Source organism: Hordeum vulgare, chromosome 5H (genome assembly GCF_904849725.1).
Source record: "Hordeum vulgare subsp. vulgare chromosome 5H, MorexV3_pseudomolecules_assembly, whole genome shotgun sequence".
In the NCBI taxonomy this organism is placed as follows: domain Eukaryota; kingdom Viridiplantae; phylum Streptophyta; class Magnoliopsida; order Poales; family Poaceae; genus Hordeum; species Hordeum vulgare.
Window position 1 is genome coordinate 485,286,753 of NC_058522.1, and position 23,097 is coordinate 485,309,849.

At 46.3% G+C, this 23,097-nt stretch overlaps 1 protein-coding gene and 1 long non-coding RNA gene across 4 annotated transcripts; one reads left to right on the plus strand and one right to left on the minus strand.

The window, feature by feature from the left end:
• The first annotated feature begins 1,539 nt into the window (after window positions 1–1,539).
• On the plus strand, window positions 1,540–13,258 carry LOC123397919. 3 transcript variants are annotated; one of them, XR_006610046.1, is made up of 6 exons: window positions 1,540–1,918; window positions 2,001–2,060; window positions 11,332–11,454; window positions 11,532–12,211; window positions 12,385–12,506; window positions 12,591–13,258. It is a non-coding gene; the product is annotated as an uncharacterized LOC123397919 (long non-coding RNA). The 3 variants fall into 3 exon arrangements; XR_006610044.1 differs by having other exon boundaries at window positions 11,532–12,506; XR_006610045.1 differs by having other exon boundaries at window positions 11,546–12,506.
• Window positions 13,259–17,160: 3,902 nt separating this feature from the next.
• Window positions 17,161–23,083, minus strand: LOC123399694 (transport inhibitor response 1-like protein Os11g0515500). The gene is made up of 4 exons (XM_045094087.1): window positions 22,870–23,083; window positions 21,814–22,326; window positions 19,111–19,603; window positions 17,161–18,161 (listed from the first exon to the last, which is right to left on the minus strand). The coding sequence occupies exons 2-4, from the start codon at window positions 22,263–22,265 to the stop codon at window positions 17,400–17,402; spliced, it is 1,707 nt and encodes a 568-aa protein (XP_044950022.1). The 5' UTR covers window positions 22,266–22,326; window positions 22,870–23,083; the 3' UTR covers window positions 17,161–17,399.
• Window positions 23,084–23,097: the final 14 nt, after the last annotated feature.

Here is a 23,097-nt window from a genome sequence, read left to right on the forward strand (position 1 = left end):
TGCTAGACACACTCTTGATTGCTTTTTGGGTGATTCGGGTACCATGAACATTCGCGCGAACTATCCGAATTACATCCGGGTTTCCAAAATTGATACCTATAGTGATCGGTTTATGAGTTTAGCTTTGGGTTTCATGTCTTGTGCCCATCGTGACCTCGGGAATGCCCTTTCTGCCTTAGCGATGGCCATAACATGACAATTTTAACATAAAAGTTTCATAGCTGACAACTAGCCGTACGTTATCTCTACAAGCCAAACCTCGTAGCCAGCAAGCTGGTGAGGTGTCGCAGAAATCGACGGAGGGACAAAAAGAATGTGTGCAAAAGAAAAAGCACCACAATTCCGTCGAGCGGTGCGAAAAGCCACAAGCACTAAAAAATAACTAGTTTCGTTAAAAAAGAAAATTGTTGCCAAAAACGCTAGACACTTTGTGTTGATGGTTTTTTTGCAATAATGCTAGACATACAAAAACTTACAAAGGTTTACTTAACCTTTCAAACTAACTCTTCTCTCCCCCCTGATTTTTAGTGGGGGTGGGGCCCCTCATCCCACAATTACCAATTACAATCTTACACATCAGTTTGTACGTAAAATCTTTACGTAAGCCTTTGTAGGTGTAGCATTACTCATTTTTTTGACACAAAGATCTGACGCTCTCAGTGCCAACATCTCTACTATTAAAGCAGGATATGCCGTCATGATGGTTCAACCTCCACGATGGTTCGACCTCCGAGCGATCGATCCCACCTCGCAAGAAAGAAAAAAACCATCGTACGATCCCACCTTTCCTTCTTTCGACCTCCTCTTCCCACGCCCACGTCCCTCTCCCAGTTTCCCCCACCTCTCGCCCCAGATCCGTCCTCTCTCTCTCTCTCATGTGAAAAATCTCCGCCGCCGCCACCACACGCAGATGAACTGCCCACGCCCAAGGTGCCCCGCCGTCCAGGCTGAGGCGGAGCGCGCGGCCACGGCAGCCGGGGTAGTGACGGTGGAGGAGTGGAGGACCTGCTGCCCCTGTTGATCCCTTCGGCGATGCAGCGGGCGCGCCCCCCGATCTCGCGGTTCCCAGTGGGCGCCGTTGGGCTTGGCGAGAGCGGACGCGTCTACGCCGGCATGAACCTCGATTTCCTGGGCGCCCCTCTCTCCCAGGCGGTCCACGCCGAGTAGTTCCTCATCGCCAACGCCGCTGCCGCCGGGGAGCCCGCGCTCCGCGTCATCGCCGTCTCCCACACGCCCTGCCGGCAGTTCCTACAGGAGATCCGCGGCGCCGCCGGGATCCGCATCCTGGTGACCTCCGACGCCGCCGACGGCTGCGCGGCCAAGTGGCGCACGCTGGCGTCGCTCCTGCCCCACCCCTTCGGCCCCCAAACCGTCGTCTTGCCACTCCGTCCTTCGTCCTTCTCGCACGGACCACACCGAACCGCGAGAGAAAAAGGAGAAAAGAGAAGGAAGAATCGGCCGTTCGATCGCGCGGCCGAAACCCTAGGCCGCAGCCCGCCTTCGCCGCCGCTCGCCCTCACCGCCGCCGCCATGAGCCTCTCCGCCCTCTCCCGCGCGCTCGCGCGCTCCTCGCGGTCGCGTCAGGTAAGTCCAGCCTCTCTCCCTCCGGCCCCGCCGCCTGCTCTCATCCCCGCCCATTCCGTCCAGCGTCTCCGGGTGCATCGGCTCATGGTGTGCGATGTTCGCCCCCCCTAGGGTTATCTGCTCGGGGGCCATGGCGTGTTCCGTGCGCCGCTACCTTCGCCTTCGCAGCTTCCGGGGGGTGACAGCGCCGGGCTGTGGCTCGTGCGTCGCTACCTGACGCCCGCTCTAGGGAGCCGGGCTGCGGCGGCCAATGGGGCCGGGAAGGTTCGAGGCTGGAGGTCCCTGCTCGCCAACTCGCAGTCCCGGCGGATGTTCTCGGACCAGTCGAAAAAGAGTAAGCTTTCTTCCTTGCTTTGTTGTTCCTTTCATCCGCTTAACCGGTGCCGTGTTGATGATGCGCCCCCTAAATGTTTCAGATTTCCCCAAGGAGAAGGAGGTGCCAAAAGGGGATGTGGGCAACAAGTCTGAATCCAAGAGTATGTATGTTGACTTTGCCGCTTTTATTTGAGCAGGCTACTTGAATTTAGGTCAGCCGATAGGGCTCACAAGCATGGGTGTTGTATTCATGAATCACATACAAATGTAAGAAATATTATCCCTGTCGTAAAGTCATTTTTGTGCATCATGAAGATTTGCTCACTTCCTCTCTAGCTAGATGTTGCATTATTTTCGTTATGTGACTCCGTATAGTTTATAGATGGGACATGTAATTTCAGTGCATGATGTTCAGGTGTAGCCACCATTACCATTGGACTGTTGGAATTATGCCCTAGAGGCAATAATAAATATAGTTATTATTATAATTCCTGTATCAAGATAATCGTTTATTATCCATGCTATAATTGTATTGAATGAAGACTCATTTACATGTGTGGATACATAGACAAAACACCATCCCTAGCAAGCCTCTAGTTGGCTAGCCAGATGATCAAAGATAGTCAGTGTCTTCTGATTATGAACAAGGTGTTGTTGCTTGATAACTGGATCACGTCATTAGGAGAATCACGTGATGGACTAGACCCAAACTAATAGACATAGCATGTTGATCGTGTCATTTTGTTGCTACTGTTTTCTGCGTGTCAAGTATTTATTCCTATGACCATGAGATCATATAATTCACTGACACCGGAGGAATGCTTTGTGTGTATCAAACGTCGCAACGTAACTGGGTGACTATAAAGATGCTCTACAGGTATCTCCGAAGGTGTTAGTTGAGTTAGTATGAATCAAGACTGGGATTTGACACTCCGTGTGACGGAGAGGTATCTCGGGGCTCACTCGGTAATACAACATCACACACAAGCCTTGCAAGCAATGTGACTTATTGTAAGTTCCAGGATCTTGTATTCGGAACGAGTAAAGAGACTTGCCGGTAAACGAGATTGAAATAGGTATGCGGATGCTGACGATCGAATCTCGGGCAAGTAACATACCGAAGGACAAAGGGAATGACATACGGGATTATATGAATCCTTGGCACTGAGGTTCAAATGATAAGATCTTCGTAGAATATGTAGGATCCAATATGGGCATCCAGGTCCCGCTATTGGATATTGACCGAGGAGTCTCTCGGGTCATGTCTACATAGTTCTCGAACCCGCAGGGTCTGCACACTTAAGGTTCGACGTTGTTTTATGCGTATTTGAGTTATATGGTTGGTTACCGAATGTTGTTCGGAGTCCTGGATGAGATCACGGACGTCACGAGGGTTTTCGGAATGGTCCGGAAACGAAGATTGATATATAGGATGACCTCATTTGATTACCGGAAGGTTTTCGGAGTTACCGGGAATGTACCGGGAATGATGAATGGGTTCCGGGAGTTCACCCGGGGGGGCAACCCACCCCGGGGAAGCCCATAGGCCTTGAGGGTGGCGCACCAGCCCTTAGTGGGCTGGTGGGGCAGCCCAAAAGGCCCCTATGCGCCTAGGAAAGAAAATCAAAGAGAAAAGAAAAAAAAGGAGGTGGGAAGGGAAGGAAGGACTCCCACCCACCAAACCAAGTCCAACTCGATTTGGGGGGGGGGGAGCCTTCCCCCTTGGACTCGGCCGACCCCCTTGGGACTCCTTGAGCCCCAAGGCAAGTTCCCCTCCCTCCCACCTATATATACGGAGGTTTTAGGGCTGATTTGAGACGACTTTTCCACGGCAGCCCGACCACATACCTCCACGGTTTTTCCTCTAGATCGCGTTTTTGCGGAGCTCGGGCGGAGCCCTGCTGAGACAAGGTCATCACCAACCTCTGGAGCGCCGTCACGCTGTCGGAGAACTCTTCTACCTCTCCGTCTCTCTTGCTGGATCAAGAAGGCCGAGATCATCGTCGAGCTGTACGTGTGCTGAACGCGGAGGTGCCGTCCGTTCGGTACTAGATCGTGGGACTGATCGCGGGATTGTTCGCGGGGCGGATCGAGGGACGTGAGGACGTTCCACTACATAAACCGCGTTCACTAACGCTTCTGCTGTACGTTCTACAAGGGTACGTAGATCGCTCATCCCCTCTCGTCGATGGTACGGCAACCGGCAGGAGCCATAGGGTTGTCTTTATACTAACGTTTGTGCTTGCAGATGCGTTTACTATTTTGCTAGGAGGTAGCTTTAGTAGTAATAGCATGAGTAGCACGACAACCCCGATGGCAACACGTTGATGGAGATCATGGTGTGGCGCCGGTGACAAGAAGATCGTGTCGGTGCTTTGGTGATGGAGATCAAGAAGCACGTGATGATGGCCATATCATGTCACTTATGAATTGCATGTGATGTTAATCCTTTTATGCACCTTGTTTTGCTTAGAACGACGGTAGCATTATGAGGTGATCTCTCACTAAAATTTCAAGACGAAATTGTGTTCTCCCCGACTGTGCACCGTTGCTACAGTTCGTCGTTTCGAGACACCACGTGATGATCGGGTGTGATAGCCTCAACGTTCACATACAACGGGTGCAAAACAGTTGCGCACGCGGAACACTCGGGTTAAGCTTGACGAGCCTAGCATATGCAGACATGGCCTCGGAACACATGAGACCGAAAGGTCGATCATGAATCATATAGATGATATGATTAGCATAGGGATGCTTACCACTGAAACTATACTCAACTCACGTGATGATCGGACTTGAGCTAGTGTAAGTGGATCATGAACCACTCAAATGACTAGAGAGATGTACTTTTTGAGTGGGAGTTTAGCAAATAATTTGGTTAAGTTAAACTCTAATTATCTTGAACATAGTCTAAGTCCACTTTGAATATATTTGTGTTGTAGATCATGGCTCACGCGACAGTCACCCTGAATTTTAATACGTTCCTAGAGAAAGCTAAGCTGAAAGATGATGGAAGCAACTTTGTAGACTGGGCTCATAATCTTAAGCTAATCTTGCAAGCTGGGAAGAAGGATTATGTCCTTAATGCTGCGCTAGGAGATGAACCACCCGCTACGGCTGATGAGGATGTTAAGAACGCTTGGTTAGCACGTAAGGAGGACTACTCAATAGTTCAATGTGCAGTCTTGTATGGCTTAGAACCGGGACTTCAACGTCGCTTTGAGCGTCATGGAGCATTTGAGATGTTCCAGGAGTTGAAGTTTATCTTTCAGAAGAACGCCCGAATCGAGAGGTATGAGACCTCTGATAAATTCTATGCTTGCAAGATGGAGGAGAACTCGTCTGTCAGTGAACATGTGCTCAAAATGTCTGGGTACTCAAACCGTCTAGCTGAGCTGGGGATTGAACTCCCGCAAGAAGCTATCACTGACAGAATCCTTCAATCGCTGCCGCCAAGCTATAAAGGCTTTGTGTTGAACTACAACATGCAAGGGATGAACAAGTCAACCGGCGAGTTGTTTGCGATGCTGAAAGTCGCAGAGTCTGAACTCCGTAAAGAACATCAAGTGTTGATGGTGAATAAGACCACTAGTTTCAAGAGAAACGGCAAAGGCAAGAAGGGTAATTCAAAGAAGAGCGGCAAGCCTGTTGCCAATCCGACGAAGAAACCCAAAGCTGGACCTAAGCCTGAAACAGAGTGCTACTATTGCAAGGGTATGGGTCACTGGAAGCGCAACTGCCCCAAGTATCTGGCTGATAAGAAGGCGGCCAAAGAAAAATCAGGTATATTTGATATACATGTTATTGACGTGTACTTAACCGGCTCTCGTAGTAGTGCCTGGGTATTCGATACCGGTTCTGTTGCTCATATTTGCAACTCGAAACAGGAACTACGGAATAGACGAAGGCTGGCAAAAGATGAAGTGACGATGCGCGTAGGAAATGGTTCCAAGGTTGATGCAATCGCTGTCGGCACAGTTTCACTTCAGTTACCATCAGGATTAGTGATGAACTTAAATCATTGTTATTTAGTGCCTGCGTTGAGCATGAACATTATATCAGGATCTTGTTTATTGCGAGACGGTTACTACTTTAAGTCAGAGAATAATGGTTGTTCTATTTCTATGAGTAACATCTTTTATGGTCATGCACCTAATGTGAGAGGATTGTTCATATTGAATCTTGATAGCGATACACATATACATAACATTGAGACCAAAAGAGTTAGAGTTAACAATGATAGCGCCATATTTTTGTGGCACTGCCGCTTAGGTCATATTGGTATAAAGCGCATGAAGAAACTCCATGCTGATGGACTTTTGGAGTCACTTGACTTTGATTCACTTGACACGTGCGAACCATGCCTCATGGGCAAGATGACTAAGACTCCATTCCCCGGAACTATGGAGCATGCAAGTGACTTGTTGGAAATCATACATACCGATGTGTGTGGTCCGATGAGCGTAGAGGCGCGCGGCGGATATCGTTATTTTCTCACCTTCACTGACGATTTGAGTAGATATGGTTATGTCTACTTGATGAAGCACAAGTCTGAAACATTTGAAAAGTTCAAGCAATTTCAGAGTGAAGTGGAAAATCATCGTAACAAGAAGATCAAGTTCCTACGGTCTGATCGTGGGGGTGAATATCTGAGTTTCGAGTTTGGTGGTCACTTAAGACAATGTGGAATTGTTTCACAGTTGACACCGCCTGGAACACCACAGCGTAATGGTGTGTCCGAACATCGTAATCGTACTTTACTAGAGATGGTGCTATCTATGATGTCTCTTACCGATTTGCCGTTATCGTTTTGGGGTTATGCATTAGAAACAGCTGCATTCACTTTAAATAGGGCACCATCAAAATCCGTTGAGACGACACCATACGAACTGTGGTATGGCAAAAGGCCAAAGTTGTCGTTTCTTAAAGTTTGGGGATGTGATGCTTATGTCAAAAAGCTTCAGCCTGAAAAGATGGAACCCAAAGCGGAAAAGTGCGTCTTCATAGGTTACCCAAAAGAGATAGTTGGGTACACATTCTATCTCAAATCCGAGGGCAAAGTGTTTGTTGCTAAAAACGGAGCTTTTCTCGAGAAGGAGTTTCTCTCGAGAGAATTGAGTGGGAGGAAGATAGAACTTGACGAGGTTGTCGAACCTCTCATCCCTCTGGATGGTGGCGCAGGACAAGGGGAACCCTCTGTCGTTGCGACACCGGTTGAGGAGGAAGTTAATGATAATGATCATGAAACTCCGGTTCAAGTTTATATCGAACCACGCAGGTCGACGAGACCACGTACTGCTCCAGAGTGGTACGGTAATCCCGTCTTGTCAATCATGTTGTTAGACAACAATGAACCTGAAAATTATGAAGAAGCAATGGTGGGCCCAGATTCCAACAAATGGCTAGAAGCCATGAAGTCCGAGATAGGATCCATGTATGAGAACAAAGTGTGGACTCTGGAAGTACTACCTGAGGGCCGCAAGGCTATTCAGAACAAATGGATCTTTAAGAGGAAGACGGACGCTGACGGCAATGTGACCGTTTATAAAGCTCGACTTGTGGCAAAGGGTTTTTCACAAGTTCAAGGAGTTGACTACGATGAGACATTCTCACCCGTAGCGATGCTTAAGTCCGTCAGAATCATGTTAGCAATAGTTGCATTTCTCGATTATGAAATCTGGCAGATGGATGTCAAAACGGCGTTCCTTAACGGTTTCCTTAAGGAAGAGTTGTATATGATACAACCCGAAGGTTTTGTCGATCCTAAGAATGCTAACAAGGTGTGCAAGCTCCAGCGATCCATTTATGGACTGGTGCAAGCATCTCGGAGTTGGAACAAGCGCTTTGATGAGGTGATCAAAGCATTTGGGTTTATACAAGTGGTTGGAGAATCTTGTATTTACAAGAAAGTGAGTGGGAGCTCTGTGGCATTTCTAATATTATATGTGGATGACATATTGCTGATTGGAAACAACATGGAGTTTTTGGAGAGCATAAAGGATTACTTGAATAAAAGTTTCTCTATGAAGGACCTAGGAGAAGCTGCTTACATTCTAGGCATTAAGATCTATAGGGATAGATCAAAACGCCTGATAGGACTTTCACAAAGCACATACCTTGATAAAGTTTTGAAGAGGTTCAAAATGGAACAGTCCAAGAAAGGGTTCTTGCCAGTTTTACAAGGTACGAGATTGAGTAAGACTCAGTGCCCAGCAACTGATGAAGATAGAGAGCATATGCGCTCCGTCCCCTTTGCTTCAGCCATAGGTTCTATCATGTATGCAATGTTGTGCACTAGACCGGATATTAGCCTGGCCATAAGTATGGCAGGTAGGTTCCAGAGTAATCCAGGAGTGGATCACTGGACGGCGGTCAAGAATATCCTGAAGTACCTGAAAAGGACTAAGGAGATGTTTCTCGTGTATGGAGGTGACGAAGAGCTCGCCGTAAAAGGTTACGTCGATGCAAGCTTTGACACAGATCAGGACGACTCTAAGTCGCAAACCGGATACGTATTTATTCTTAATGGGGGTGCACTAAGCTGGTGCAGTTCCAAGCAGAGCGTCGTAGCAGATTCTACATGTGAAGCAGAGTACATGGCTGCCTCGGAGGCAGCTAAGGAGGGTGTCTGGATGAAGCAATTCATGACGGATCTTGGAGTGGTGCCAAGCGCACTGAATCCAATAACCTTGTTCTGTGACAACACGGGTGCCATTGCCCTAGCAAAGGAACCACGGTTTCACAAGAAGTCCAGACACATCAAACGACGCTTCAACCTCATCCGCGACTACGTCGAAGGAGAGGACGTAAATATATGCAAAGTGCACACGGATCTGAATGTAGCAGACCCGCTGACTAAACCTCTTCCACGGGCAAAGCATGATCAACGCCAGAACTGTATGGGTGTTAGATTTATTACAATGTAATTCGCATAATGATGTGAGGGCTAGATTATTTACTCTAGTGCAAGTGGGAGACTGTTGGAATTATGCCCTAGAGGCAATAATAAATATAGTTATTATTATAATTCCTGTATCAAGATAATCGTTTATTATCCATGCTATAATTGTATTGAATGAAGACTCATTTACATGTGTGGATACATAGACAAAACACCGTCCCTAGCAAGCCTCTAGTTGGCTAGCCAGATGATCAAAGATAGTCAGTGTCTTCTGATTATGAACAAGGTGTTGTTGCTTGATAACTGGATCACGTCATTAGGAGAATCACGTGATGGACTAGACCCAAACTAATAGACGTAGCATGTTGATCGTGTCATTTTGTTGCTACAGTTTTCTGCGTGTCAAGTATTTATTCCTATGACCATGAGATCATATAATTCACTGACACCGAGGAATGCTTTGTGTGTATCAAACGTCACAACGTAACTGGGTGACTATAAAGATGCTCTACAGGTATCTCCGAAGGTGTTAGTTGAGTTAGTATGAATCAACACTGGGATTTGACACTCCGTGTGACGGAGAGGTATCTCGGGGCCCACTCGGTAATACAACATCACACACAAGCCTTGCAAGCAATGTGACTTATTGTAAGTTGCGGGATCTTGTATTACGGAACGAGTAAAGAGACTTGCCGGTAAACGAGATTGAAATAGGTATGCGGATGCTGACGATCGAATCTCGGGCAAGTAACATACTGAAGGACAAAGGGAATGACATACGGGATTATATGAATCCTTGGCACTGAGGTTCAAATGATAAGATCTTCGTAGAATATGTAGGATCCAATATGGGCATCCAGGTCCCGCTATTGGATATTGACCGAGGAGTCTCTCGGGTCATGTCTACATAGTTTTCGAACCCGCAGGGTCTGCACACTTAAGGTTCGACGTTGTTTTATGCGTATTTGAGTTATATGGTTGGTTACCGAATGTTGTTCGGAGTCCCGGATGAGATCACGGACGTCACGAGTGTTTCCGGAATGGTTCGGAAACGAAGATTGATATATAGGATGACCTCATTTGATTACCGGAAGGTTTTCGGAGTTACCGGGAATGTACCGAGAATGACGAATGGGTTCCGGGAGTTCACCGGGGGGGGGGCAACCCACCCCGGGGAAGCCCATAGGCCTTGAGGGTGGCGCACCAGCCCTTAGTGGGCTGGTGGGGCAGCCCAAAAGGGCCCTATGCACCTAGGAAAGAAAATCAAAGAGAAAAGAAAAAAAAAGGAGGTGAGAAGGGAAGGAAGGACTCCCACCCACCAAACCAAGTCCAACTCGGTTTGGGGGGGAGCCTTCCCCCTTGGACTCGGCCGACCCCCTTGGGACTCCTTGAGCCCCAAGGCAAGGTCCCCTCCCTCCCACCTATATATACAGAGGTTTTAGGGCTGATTTGAGACGACTTTTCCACGGCAGCCCGACCACATACCTCCACGGTTTTTCCTCTAGATCGCGTTTTTGCGGAGCTCGGGCGGAGCCCTGCTGAGACAAGGTCATCACCAACCTCCGGAGCGCCGTCACGCTGCCGGAGAACTCTTCTACCTCTCCGTCTCTCTTGTTGGATCAAGAAGGCCGAGATCATCGTCGAGCTGTACGTGTGCTGAACGCGGAGGTGTCGTCCGTTCGGTACTAGATCGTGGGACTGATCGCGAGATTGTTCGCGGGGCGGATCGAGGGACGTGAGGACGTTCCACTACATCAACCACGTTCACTAACGCTTCTGCTGTACGGTCTACAAGGGTACGTAGATCGCTCATCCCCTCTCATAGATGGACATCACCATGATAGGTCTTCGTGCGCGTAGGAAAATTTTTGTTTCCCATGCGACGTTCCCCTACATGGACTGTGTATAGTTATCTATACATTAGTTCTCTTCTTTTGCAAGGATGGCCTCTACCGAAAAAATCTCTGAAATTTTTAGTGTACAAGGAGTTTGTAGAAAATGTTTTCTGGTGTTGGGAGTTTTGAGCTTATTAGGAGCACTATTGATTCTATAGCAACTTGTAGCATTTATCGCTTCTATATTATCTTATTGCGTCTCTCTATTTCTAGGAAGTAGATCAAGCCCACCAGTTTCTACTAATTAAGTTATATGTATCATTTGTTCCATGCTTGAGAAAAACTTGTTGTGTCATTATTAAAGCCTCTAATATACCCCTATAAAAGCATAAACGAGCGGTTTGCATGGTCGCGTGAATGTCTTTGCCTCCTCCTACCTTCACTCAATCGCTACCATGCCGTGGTCAAAAGTTCACTTGCGGTCATCCCGCCTTTCGCCCATCACATGAACAGTTTACCTATTGTGAGTTCAAGCTCACTAAGATCTACCTCGTTAGGTATTACTAAGTTAATGTGTGTTGCAAATTTGCAATTGGTACATTACTGTGGTATTTATTTATTTAAGTGGATATCTTTAGAACATATTATTACTGGATCTTTGGGCACATTATTTAGATGTTGTGTTGGGCTGGACAGGAATATTCCCAGTCGGGCGGATTTGGAATGGTAAGACGCCAGTGCAGTGGTGCCGGGATGAAGGTGCGGTCGTTGCAGTCCTGGGCAGCGCTGGTTCATGCACATGTCCTATCCGCGGCAATGGTAATGTTCTTTGTGATTTGGGGTATCTATTTTCATTATTGTTTTCTGATGTATGTCATTGACTGGGCTAAATGTAGTTATGATCTCTCAGCTGTTATGGAGAAGAGAATATTGAGACTTGGGAAAGCAGTATATCAGGATCTGAATGGAGAAGCCGAGTTGGATGACCAAGGTGTACTCTGCTGGTCAATCCTTCGTCTCTATCGGAGTTCACGTGAGTGCCCTATGGAAGATTTTCCAGAGACCAATAAGCATCTAAATGTCATATCCTTGAAAATTCAAACGATGACTTTTCATAGTATGTAAAGGAGTGCATAGATACTTTCCATCGCAAGAAAAAGGAACTCATAGATATTTTACTTGATTTTTTGAGTTCATGTTGGCCTTAACTATCAAACATTTTCTCCACCTTTGCCATGGGATCACATTGTTGGCACACACTTCTTCGCGTAAGGAAATGCTAATCAAATTCAGAATAAATTCCTTAGTTGTGATTCCTGAACTATTTCCTAATACACTCCCTTTTTTTGACAGTCCAGCTCACATCATGCCTCTTCTTGAGATAGTCCGCACCCCTCATGCCTCTCTACAAGCAGTTGTCACCTTGCTGGATGTAGGGAAACTGTACTGGCTTTGCGGTCAACCGGATGTTTTTTTCATACACTCAGGCAGCACTCTTGCTTGTTGATCATGGAATGGATGTTTACAAGATCAACCAGGCTTGTACTGAATTCAGGATGCCAATTGGTTCATTCAGGTATTTAGACAACACAAAATATCTTTGGCAGTATCTAATCTCTCTCATTTGCGATGATTCAAACGGGAATGCTCATAAGTGAGACTCAGCATCATTTCGCTTGCCTCATGCACTTATGCTGATCAAATCATGTTGAATCACGCACCATTTTCACTTAAAGAGCTTCTTTGTAGAATAACAGATTTGGTTGGTTTTGGAGTTGCTCTAGCCACAGGCATGCAGTACCTTGAAAACTTCCGTGAGCGGGTGTACAAGTTAATGATGATTCCTCTCATGATTGAAGACAAAAGAACAGGTAAACTAATCATTTATAACTTGCAGCGTTTCCTTGGTTCCCATTAGTGATTATGCTTTTCTTGTTTCTGTTGCTGTTCCACAGGTGAAGCCTCCCAAAAGGGGTTTTACAGGTATTAGGGTAAGAGGAAGGCGAGCCCTAATCTTGAAATCATGAACTATGTCGAGGAGTCGAGGAGAATTGCCGGAGCCACACCGGATCCCCAGGTTTGGTTTCACTTTCCAGTGTTTTTACCTACGTTCCTTTTTTCTTCACTTTAGCAACATCATCTTTTCTTGAGGGTTTGTGAAATAAAAAAATAAAATGTCAACATATGCTTCCTAATGCACATTTTAAAAAGGTTCTTATGAGGTTAGTGTTGACTTGTAGATAATGCATGTTGATGGTCAAATAAGGAAGGCAACTTTCTAATTAACCTGTTGTGTTTGATGAAATCTCATTATTTCGTGGACTAGATATAACCTAAACAAGTTTCTGAACACGATAGTTCACTACAGTAACTGCAATCCAGACGCTGCTCGCGTCGACCTTTGTCGCTGACATACGCCTACGACTCCCCGTGCTAGCCTTTCCTGAGATTCATGCATAGCCACCGCCTGTGCTCTGCAAAGCGCCGGACGCATAGGGACGGCTCACTGAGATTGAGGCAGGGTACGTGTGTCTTGCGTACGACTTGGTCTGGACAGTCACCTGTGTCCTTGACGTCGACAGTGACCCTTATTTGATTTAACCGCTGTCCTCCAATTGCACGGCTCGACCTCCACATGCGTAGAGCCTCTTCATTGCGCCTGGGTGTTGTGGATAAGCTCATTGTTAAGTGCAGAATGCACCCATCACAGTCGGTAGTTCGTGAGGAAGCTCAGGAAGATCAAGGAGAAGGAGAGTGGCGACGTGCACATGATGGGCACCAAGGAGTAAGTGGGCTGAGTCTGTTACAGGCTTCCGACCTTCTTTGTTCGTCACCATGGTAATCAATCTCATGTTGGATCTTTCGGTACTAGCTGTTTTGTTATCGTTGGGTATGTAGAAAATGGAACGTTGTCAGACCTATTTTTACAGCTATAAACATTGATTCTTGATGGTTTTATATGAAGAGGGAATTTATTGTACTGTGATGTAGCATATGGCATTTTTGTATCTGAAAAAGATGACATAGACTGGTTGCAGATTGTGCGCACGAGGGTGTTTGATTGAGATGGAGCCACTGACGGTCGACGATGTGATCTGGCAGCCGGAGAGTGTCGAGAAATAACTTTTTCACCTTGAGGAAGGAGGAGCGGTAGGCTTAACATCTGCATTTGCTTTCCTCCATGAAATAGTTGTTGTGTACGTACATACATGCATGATTGATGGCAACTCAATTGTTTTTCACAAAAAAATAGCAATTCAACTGACCAAACCGAACTGAAGCTGATGGTGGTGTACCGTGTATGTGTGCGTGTGCATATGGTGTAGTGAAGGAGAGGTAACCAACATGTACAGGTGGAAAGAGGAAGGATTCAGATTCTGCCATGTCTGCAAGGTGATCATCCCGAACAGTAAAGAATCAAAACCCTCCTTCGTCGGCTGGCTGTAGTCTCGTCACGGGTGCCGAGCAGAGACACAGATTGCAATGCCTACTCACCTTGAGGTTCATCTGTTCAAAATACTGGTGTCCGCCTCTTCGTGAGACAATGCCCACCTGATCGTTGTCGGTTGCGTCAAGGTCCTGCTCCAAAGATATTGTTCCTTTCATGCTTCACAAGATGATGAAGTTCAGCCATTACAGCAGGAAGGCCATGTTGGTCATGCTCTAGGCGATATGACAAAGTAAATGAGCATCAAGGTGATATGTTGTATCCCATAGATTGTATAACAACGTCTGAAGCCGGGTTGGTGGGGCTGCTCCTCAGACGACGCAAATCTCGAGACAATATTTACAGGGTGAACACTAATAGAGGCCTCGCTGGTTACTATTCCAAGATGACACATATAATGTTGTTCTAACCAGCATGAATGTCTTGTATGCTCGAAAAGGGGATTTTAATTCCTTATGTTTGATAGTATATGCCAGATTATTGCAACTGCTAAGAAATGTAAAAAAAGAATTTCTTCGCTTGGAAGTTTAATATTTGGTCATACCTTTGTGTAGCTTTGATGTGCTTGCAGACGATAACATAATGTGACATCGAGATCGACATGGTGAATATAGCCACTATTATCTTTTTCAGTGTTCCAAATTCATACTTCAGGGTGGAGGTATATGCACCGACATGAATTACATTTGAATACATGCACTTTGCTTTTGAATTCTCATTTAGAGTTGCTCATCTTTGGTAGATTGTGTGTGCTGCGTGTTGCATGCAAGAAAGTCATTTGAAGATTTGACTTACATCCTTTCGTAGAGCAGCTTCCTGGACAAATTGTCCTAATGCACGCAGAAAGAAGTAGTGGAACTGATGCGGGAGAGAGAGGGAGGGAGTGAGGGAGGGAGAGAGAAGTTTCTCATGACACTATCAATTGCAGGTATACATTACTAAGACAAGCATAGTATTAAATATGAGAATTGCATAGTTATATGTTTAAATTTTAAGTGTGTATAGACGAAGGTGGAATGGAGGATTAGAATTAAGCCGGGTGCGCCATCAACCATGGTAACGAGCATCACAAACTTGGATTGGAGAGGCGGAAGAAATGGATGAAGGAATAACAAGAAATACAAAAAAACTCATATACACAAGGATTTTGCATATTTTGTTAGTCACAATTGATGCTGAATCATAAGAACATATATGCCCCGTGACAACGCACGGGCAGTTAACTAGTGGCAAGTAAAAGTAAAACCCACGCGGTTATACTGTGTGGTTAGGTGGCCGTAGAGTCGAGTGGTCAGCATTGCATCTATCTATAATTCTGTATATCCTCATCTCTGCGCATTTCATCAAGCACCTTCCACGCACTGCCGGCGGTCACTTGGCCCCATGAAACTGAGCGGAGACGAACAGAGTAGCAAGCTGGAGCTTAGGCATAGGAGCACTGCAGAGGGCGGCTGCACGGTGACCTCGGCGTCCATGGGCATGAATCACGGCTCAATGCTAGCCGAGACCGGTCCTCCCCACCGTACCCGTAGCCGAACCGGGTGAACTCGCTCCATCGCGACGTGGACGAGCTGCGGTGGTTGGGGCCCGCGAGAGCGAGACCAAGAACGCAACGGTTCTTGGTTTCGTCGGCGCCAATCTCCCGCCCTTCCCCCACTCCTATATATACCCAACGCTGGAATCGTAACCGCCATCCCCATCCCCATCCCCAACCGCAACCGCCCACCGGAGAAGAGGAGAGGAGCCGCAGCCGGAGAAGAGCGCGGAGGGCCAGGACCAGGAGCTTCGCTCGCCGAGAGCCAGAGCGCGATGGCGCCGCCGATGCCGGTCGACTCGCTCTGGCACGCGCGCCAGCTGCTCAGCGCAGGCCGGCGCCGCCGGGTCGTGTACGTCGCCGGGATCGAGTCGCTTGCTCATGCCGCCGCCATGGGCGAGCTTCTCCACCACGCCAGAGACTTGCTCCCCAAGACCCGCCGGTGGGCGGTGTGCCGCTTCCACGACATGCGCAACCTCGGCGCAATCTCCTGCATCCTCACCAAGCTGCGCCGCATCGACCTCCCCGGCCTCCACCGGGAGCCGCTCTGCCTTCAGCGCATACAGCGCGTGCGCCAGCGCGCCTTCCGCGTCCACGCGCTCTCCTTCCGCGTCGGCCCCGGCGCTCCAGGCCAGCGCACCCGCGCCCTGGCCGTGCGCCTCCTGCTCCTCGCCAACGACGCGCAGGCGCTCCTCGCCAACGACGCGCAGGCCCTCCCCCTCCACGCTCTGCGCCAGCGCGTGGAGCAGGACATCGAGGCCGTCAGGGCGGAGCTGCAGCGCCCGGTCGACATGTGTGAGCAGGCTGCGGCCTGAAGCCCCGCCGCGTCCTCGATTTCGCCGGTTCGACTTACGGCAAGGAATCGGCATGCATCCACTTGGACTTGGACTTGGAAAGCTCGTCAGGTATTCACAGTAGTTCGATTCGACTCAGGCCAAGAATTTTGCAGCGGACAAGGAAATTTTACTCTGTAAATGTAAAGAAACAGAGCTCTCTTTCATCTTCCTAGCTAGTGTCAGTACTATAGTCGAGTTGCAACAAGTTCTTTGTGTTTTTTTGCACTGGTGAGATGGAAATACTCTTTGGTTTTGGTAACCAAAGTTCTCCCTTCATCATCATTAGGCTCTTCTACTACTACCTTTCTTGTTTTTTTTTTTTTCATTTCCTTCTTTGTTTCTATTCTACATAGAAATTGCCACGTTACCCCTACATTCTGTTTCCTACAATTGCCATGGTTTAGCCATTGTTTCCATTCAGTTATGTCCCCTACATTATGTTTCCTACAATTGCCATGGTTTAGCCATTGTTTCCATTCAGTTATGTCCTTACACCAAATACAGTATTTCCGATCGGACGAATAGAATAGCCTTGCATTCTACCATGGACGAAACCTTCACATCCAAAGTTATTCAAAACCCAAATGAGTCGAACTCAAAACTAACTGTAACCACATCCAAATGTCAAAGCTTCACGATTACTGCCTTTCTGACTTGCGCGATTCTAAGAGTCATACTGTACTAGTTCACTACTCTGTATAACAATATTTACACACAAATACCACATTTTAACTGATTGCCCATTGCATTCTGTATCAAATGCATATATGTAAACAAAGTATCTGATCACCAACCAAGCATACACTGCTTCCATCGACTTGGTAAGTGAAATAGCAGGATGATCGAAACTCTAGCCTTGAGCACGCGCAGGTTCTTCCGCGGTTAAGTCACCGTAAAAAAATTACAAGCCACACAGAAACCGACTAACCACGATAGTACAGGTAATTTACAGTGCCGAGACGAATCCAGGGGCATCACCCCTCGGCCCGGCGAGTGTCCTGTAGACATACAGCTTCTCCACCTTCTTTGCATCGCACGAGACTCCATCCACCTGGCTGACGACCTCGACGTTTAGGTTTGGCATGGTTGCCGCGAGGGACCTGCAGCCACCCAGGGTGATGTCGCACGACGACATCCAAAGAGAGCGCATCGCCTCGTACCTGTGCATGCCTGCAAGAAGCGCCGTGTCGCCAAACGGGCAGTTTCTCATCTCCAGCTTCCTCAGATTCTTGCAGCCATTGAGCACGTAGATCATGCCATCATCACTATCTCCTGCAAACGCAACAGAGAGCGTCTCCAGCCTCTCAGCGTACATGCCGATGTACAGGAACACGCTGTCCGTGAGAAGGCCAGACATAGATAGACGCCTGAGGCCCTTGCATGACCGGACGATTGCCCCAAAACCCTCATCCAGTGGCTGGCCTGTCACGGCATCCACTGACCCATGCAAGCAGATACGCAGTCTGAAGGATGTGATTCGCGAGCAATTCTTTGCCACCGTAATCAGAGCAGAATTAGTCATTCGGCTGCAGGAATAGAGAACAGAGCTTAGCTTCCGACAGCCTGAAGATACTGCAACCAGCCCTTCCTCTGTCACATCAGTGCTTGCTAACACATCTGCATTTGCAGGAAATACCCTCAACTCTTGCAGCTCCAGGCAACAAGAGGCTACAACCTTCAATCCTGCATCGCCAATGTGATCTAGTACCTAAAACCATTAAGACAAGGTGAATTAAAACATTTTATAAGAAGACACAACCAGCAAGGACAAAACGCAAATGAAAGAAACATATGAACAACAAAAGTTTACTCTTAAGAATCCTTTTATCAGAAGTGTTCCACTACTATAACTCTTCAAGTAACCTTTCAATACTAGTTACAGAGCTGTTAAAACACCCACACAAGGACCTTCGGAATCAGAAACATGCACACAAAGAGATGTTAAAACACCCAAAATTATGTCAGCTCTTTGTGTGTGGTTTGTGTGGGCGAGCACGTTAAGTAACACTGACAATCAAGTACAATAGCTATTAAACAATGTTTCCTGACATCAATCAACCCGTATAAGTTATTACTAAATCATCATTTTTTCTTACTCTCAAAATACAGTTGACAGATTTTTCGCACCTACAACTTTTCCTTGTGCACAGCATGGCTAGAAATGCATACTACAAACCATTGTAGCATTACCGAAGACGCCAAGAGGGATAAAAAGGGTGTAATTCCAAAGTTTGCTGGTATCTTTAAGATTATTATATCTTGCCACATTCGCAGGGTCTGATATTTTCAAATGCCTATACTAGTACAGACTAGATCGTTAAATCAGTCAACAGGTAAACGTGTGTTCTTAACTTCTTATGCAGCCTCTCTTAAAGAGTAAGAAGACATAAGAAGTTGAACTAAATGCATTTTGTGTGTTAAATAAACAAAATTCTTGCCTAGAAAGTACAACTTTAAAACAGCAAACTGGGCAACATTCCTTGCTAATTGCAGTACAACAGGATTGACAAAAGCAGAACTTCCAAATATATAAACATCTCATTTCATAGGCTTGAAGTGAAACAACACAACCAACAAAGTAAAGTAACTGCATGAAGTAATTCAACATAATAAGAAACAGGCTAAATTTCCCCAACACCAGTGCTAGTAAACCTTACCCACAAGTGTCGGAGATTCTGACAATGGCGAATAGCTCCAATAAGATCAGCTGTCTGAAACGTTGGAGCATAGCTAAGGTTCAAGCATGTTAGGTTCTTGCAAATATAATGAATTACTGGAGTAATCCAACGTGGAGAATCCCAAAAGCCAGACAAACTATTCAGAGAACTGCATTGTTGAATAGCATTGTAGAGACTGAGTGCATCAGCATTATTGTTTTGAGCAACCAATCCAGTACCTAAATCCACCAGCTTAGGAGCGGAAGTAAGAATGTTGGCTAAAACAGCTGCTGGAACTGCACGATTTAACCTTAAGCTTTTAAGATTTGGACTCCTTGCAACAAGACTTTCCAATGCATTAGCACTCACTGTTCCATCCAAGCAAGCAAAATTCAAGGATTCTAATGATGTCGAAGGCTTGGGGAAACAACTAAACCAATGAGGGCCTCGAAACTCCACCTGACTCCCATGTAAGTCAAGTTCCTTGAGAAACCTATAATGAAGAGTTACAAATTAAGTAATATGAGTTGCAATTACTGAAAGAACTTTCTGAAGCAACACTTAACAAACTGAAGAGAGGTCTAGATGAATTAATCTTCATCGAACAGGACATGTGTATGAGACAATAACTTCCAAGATACACAAATCTTGCCAGGTAATAACATTCTAATTGTTACCAACATAATCTGGTTTACGAATGACATCATTTTTGGTGACTCCTGATGCAAACGACCTACCAATTCTACAGAAAACAAACAGACAGTGCGCAAACTATTGAATTGCCTTAAAGATGGTATCACCAAATATATGTCACATAAATTATAATAATTCAATTTGGAGTCACATGGAAATGATGCTTTATGACTAGACATGAGAAAAATATGTAAATATTACTGGAAGTGTAATAATAGCTGTAATTGTTAATAATAAATATGAAACAATTTTTTAGTGCCTTATGTACTTACAGGTTTTACAAATGTCATGGGTGGAGATCAGAACGTGAGGCCTCGGGCCTACATTAAGTGGGCTGCACAATGCTAGTAACAACCATGTACACCTAAGATTAATAAGAAGATATCTTCCACTATCTTATCTTTGAAGTTGCGAGAACCGAGCGGTGTTCTGTTGGCTAGAACACACGCCTGTGAGCTCCCCCACCCGCGTTTGAGGCGCAGCCTCCGCAGGTGCCTCAGTTTTACCTCAACAACACACAGTTTAGAGAGGGAACTACCCCCTTTAACCACTTTTTTTTTATCTTTCAAGTTGTGATCTCCAGGTTTCATTGTGTGAGACTTAAGGAGTATCATTGTTTAAGAGGGCAGGCTCACCAATATAAGGCGTGCCGTATGACACAGCACCTAAAGAATGAAGAACCAATTTGTTATCTCCTACAAAGTTCATCGCTTGCACCTAGGATCTGACTTTACCCCGACCAAGCTGAGACTGCCAGTACAAGCAGCTACCCTTAGGTAGTGTTTACCCCGTTGCGGTCCTTGGTACTAAGGAATTGCAGTTTATAATGCTGAAATTCCCTAGCCTTATGTAAATGCCGATCAGTGGGCACATGGAATCCACACGCAGAGACCAAATTATGCAACTACAGTAACAAGTTTGTGGTGAGTTTCAAAACTAAAAGTAAAAAATACGTACGATGATTATGGGTAAGCATAGTGAATAATTACCATTATTTACCTACTAAGAGTTGGTAGCACTTCAAATGTGAGCTCTTCAAGAGGTTTATGGAGTGGACGTACAACCCCACCACCTAGGTTCAAGTCCTCATAGACATGAATTTAGATTTCTATCTATACTGTAGGGGTTTCCATGGCAGTTTGCTTTCAGAAAAAACGTGAGCCCTTCGATTATATTGATGGGAGGGTCGAGACACTCTAGATAAGGCATATTTGAAACTGGCAATAAATTACTGGTGAAAGAACCCTCGAGTATTCTAATCCTCCTTTAAATTGGAATAATATGACATAACTAACATTACTACATTAGCGCCTTCCTCTCTTTCCGATGTTCTGGTGATGCTACATTGCTATATGTAAATCACCAACAGTCCACATATATCATTTAAAGTTATTGGTGAAAGAGCCATCAAGATTCCACTTATATAAATGCAGCATACCTAACTTTTTTATATTGACCAGATCTCGAAATGTATACATGCAGTCATGCAGATTATATAACACTGGAAACATGGAAAGCCCAAGTATGCAATGCATTTACAATCTCTTAAATGAGTTTGCACAAACTGGTTTGAAGAAACATCCCTTAAATAAGATTTTTCTTTAATAAACTGAAGTGCATCCACAATCTCAGTCATGATTGTTTATCATAACTCATGGAATGGAGATAGAGCAATGCCAACTGCCAAGGACTTATCAAGGCTTTCTGTAGGATCTTTTACATTACATTGATAGTTTATGGGTTTCCATTCAAAAACAGACATAACATAAATTCTGGTATCCAAGATTCAACAAACTGTACAAGGATAAACAAGCTTCCATGATCTGTTACAAAATTATAGAGCATCACGATAAATTGGATATGGCAAGAAGGTTGAATACGGATTGCAGTTTATGAGGCCATGCTGGTGATAACCCATTTAACATTCAACATCTAATGGGAGACATCCACATTCAGTAATATTATCATAACATGAAAAGTAAATGACTTCCAAGCTTGTAGCATTCTGACCTGCAATTGGTGGCAATAGTAGCAAGACCATCCGTGCTGAACCCCTCACAGCTAACAAGGACTAGTGACCTCAAATTGGGGAATGAACGGGCAAGGTGATTGAGGCAATCATCAGTGATAACCATCCGCTTCAGGCGGAGCTCTTCAAGGCCAGGGCATGTACGGGCACATGCATCCACCCATGGCTCCGCTGTGGCACCCCACCCCGCGGGGACAAGGTTGAAGTCAGCAAAACATGGCCTGCCCTTCACGGTCAGCGAGCGCAGGCAGGGGAAACGTGCGTGCACTCGCTCAGGGCGCACCGCATAGCAGTTGGAAATGAAGACGGAGCGGCGAGTGAGGCCCTCGACGCGGTACCACGCGTGGCACACGAGAGATGCAGCGTTGCGGTCACGATGCGACGACACGAAGCCAAGGATGTGCTCCACCACTTCGTCTGGAAAGTAGGGCATCTTGCCGGCTCCCGGGATCCTAACAAGCCACAATTATTTTTTTACAGCTTCCGGTTGTGGCCTGTTCAGTCACACAAGCACAAGAAACAAAACACTGTATTAGCATCGGGTACCAGTTTATGACCATTTGCTCGAAATTGGCACTGGACTGCCTGACATGTGCTATATACTCATACTCAAAGAAGCACTTGTTCATAAATTTCCAAGAATCAACACAGTAAACTAAGCAACAGGCACACGAACGTTTGCATCTTCCCTTAAGTAGAAAGTGTTCGGAAGAAAATCACCGAACAACACCATCCCCCTAAAACCCGGAAACATGCAGAAATTGAGTTCCAAGAGCACAATCGACGGGCTAAACCGCGCAAAGAAGCCCTCCGACCGGACACCCAAAGAGCTACATGGGGTTCGGCTGGACTGGAACCCCAAATTTCCCCCCTTTTTTTTTCTTCCGGAAAAGGAACTCACGGCTATCATCAGCTCGCCAAGCAGCCAACGAATCCGCCGGAAAGTGGATGAATTAAACTGCTCGCACCTCACAGCAAGGTAAGAAAAGACGAGATCAAAATCATCCGGACAGTGCAAGCAAGTTAGGGTTCGTCACCAGCAAGGAACCAGTCCCCGTCCGTCCGGACGGACGGATCGCCAGTACAGCGGAGCGGAGAAGCCGTGGAGGAGGACGACGACGACGACAGCGGAGTGAGAGGCAAATCCCTTGGCGGTGGCCGGCGGCGTTCCTCTGGCTCGGTGGGAGTGCTCGGCGGGCGGAGTGCGACGACCGTCAGAGGGGGAACGAACGCGATGGAGCTATTGTTATCATCGAAACGTTTTT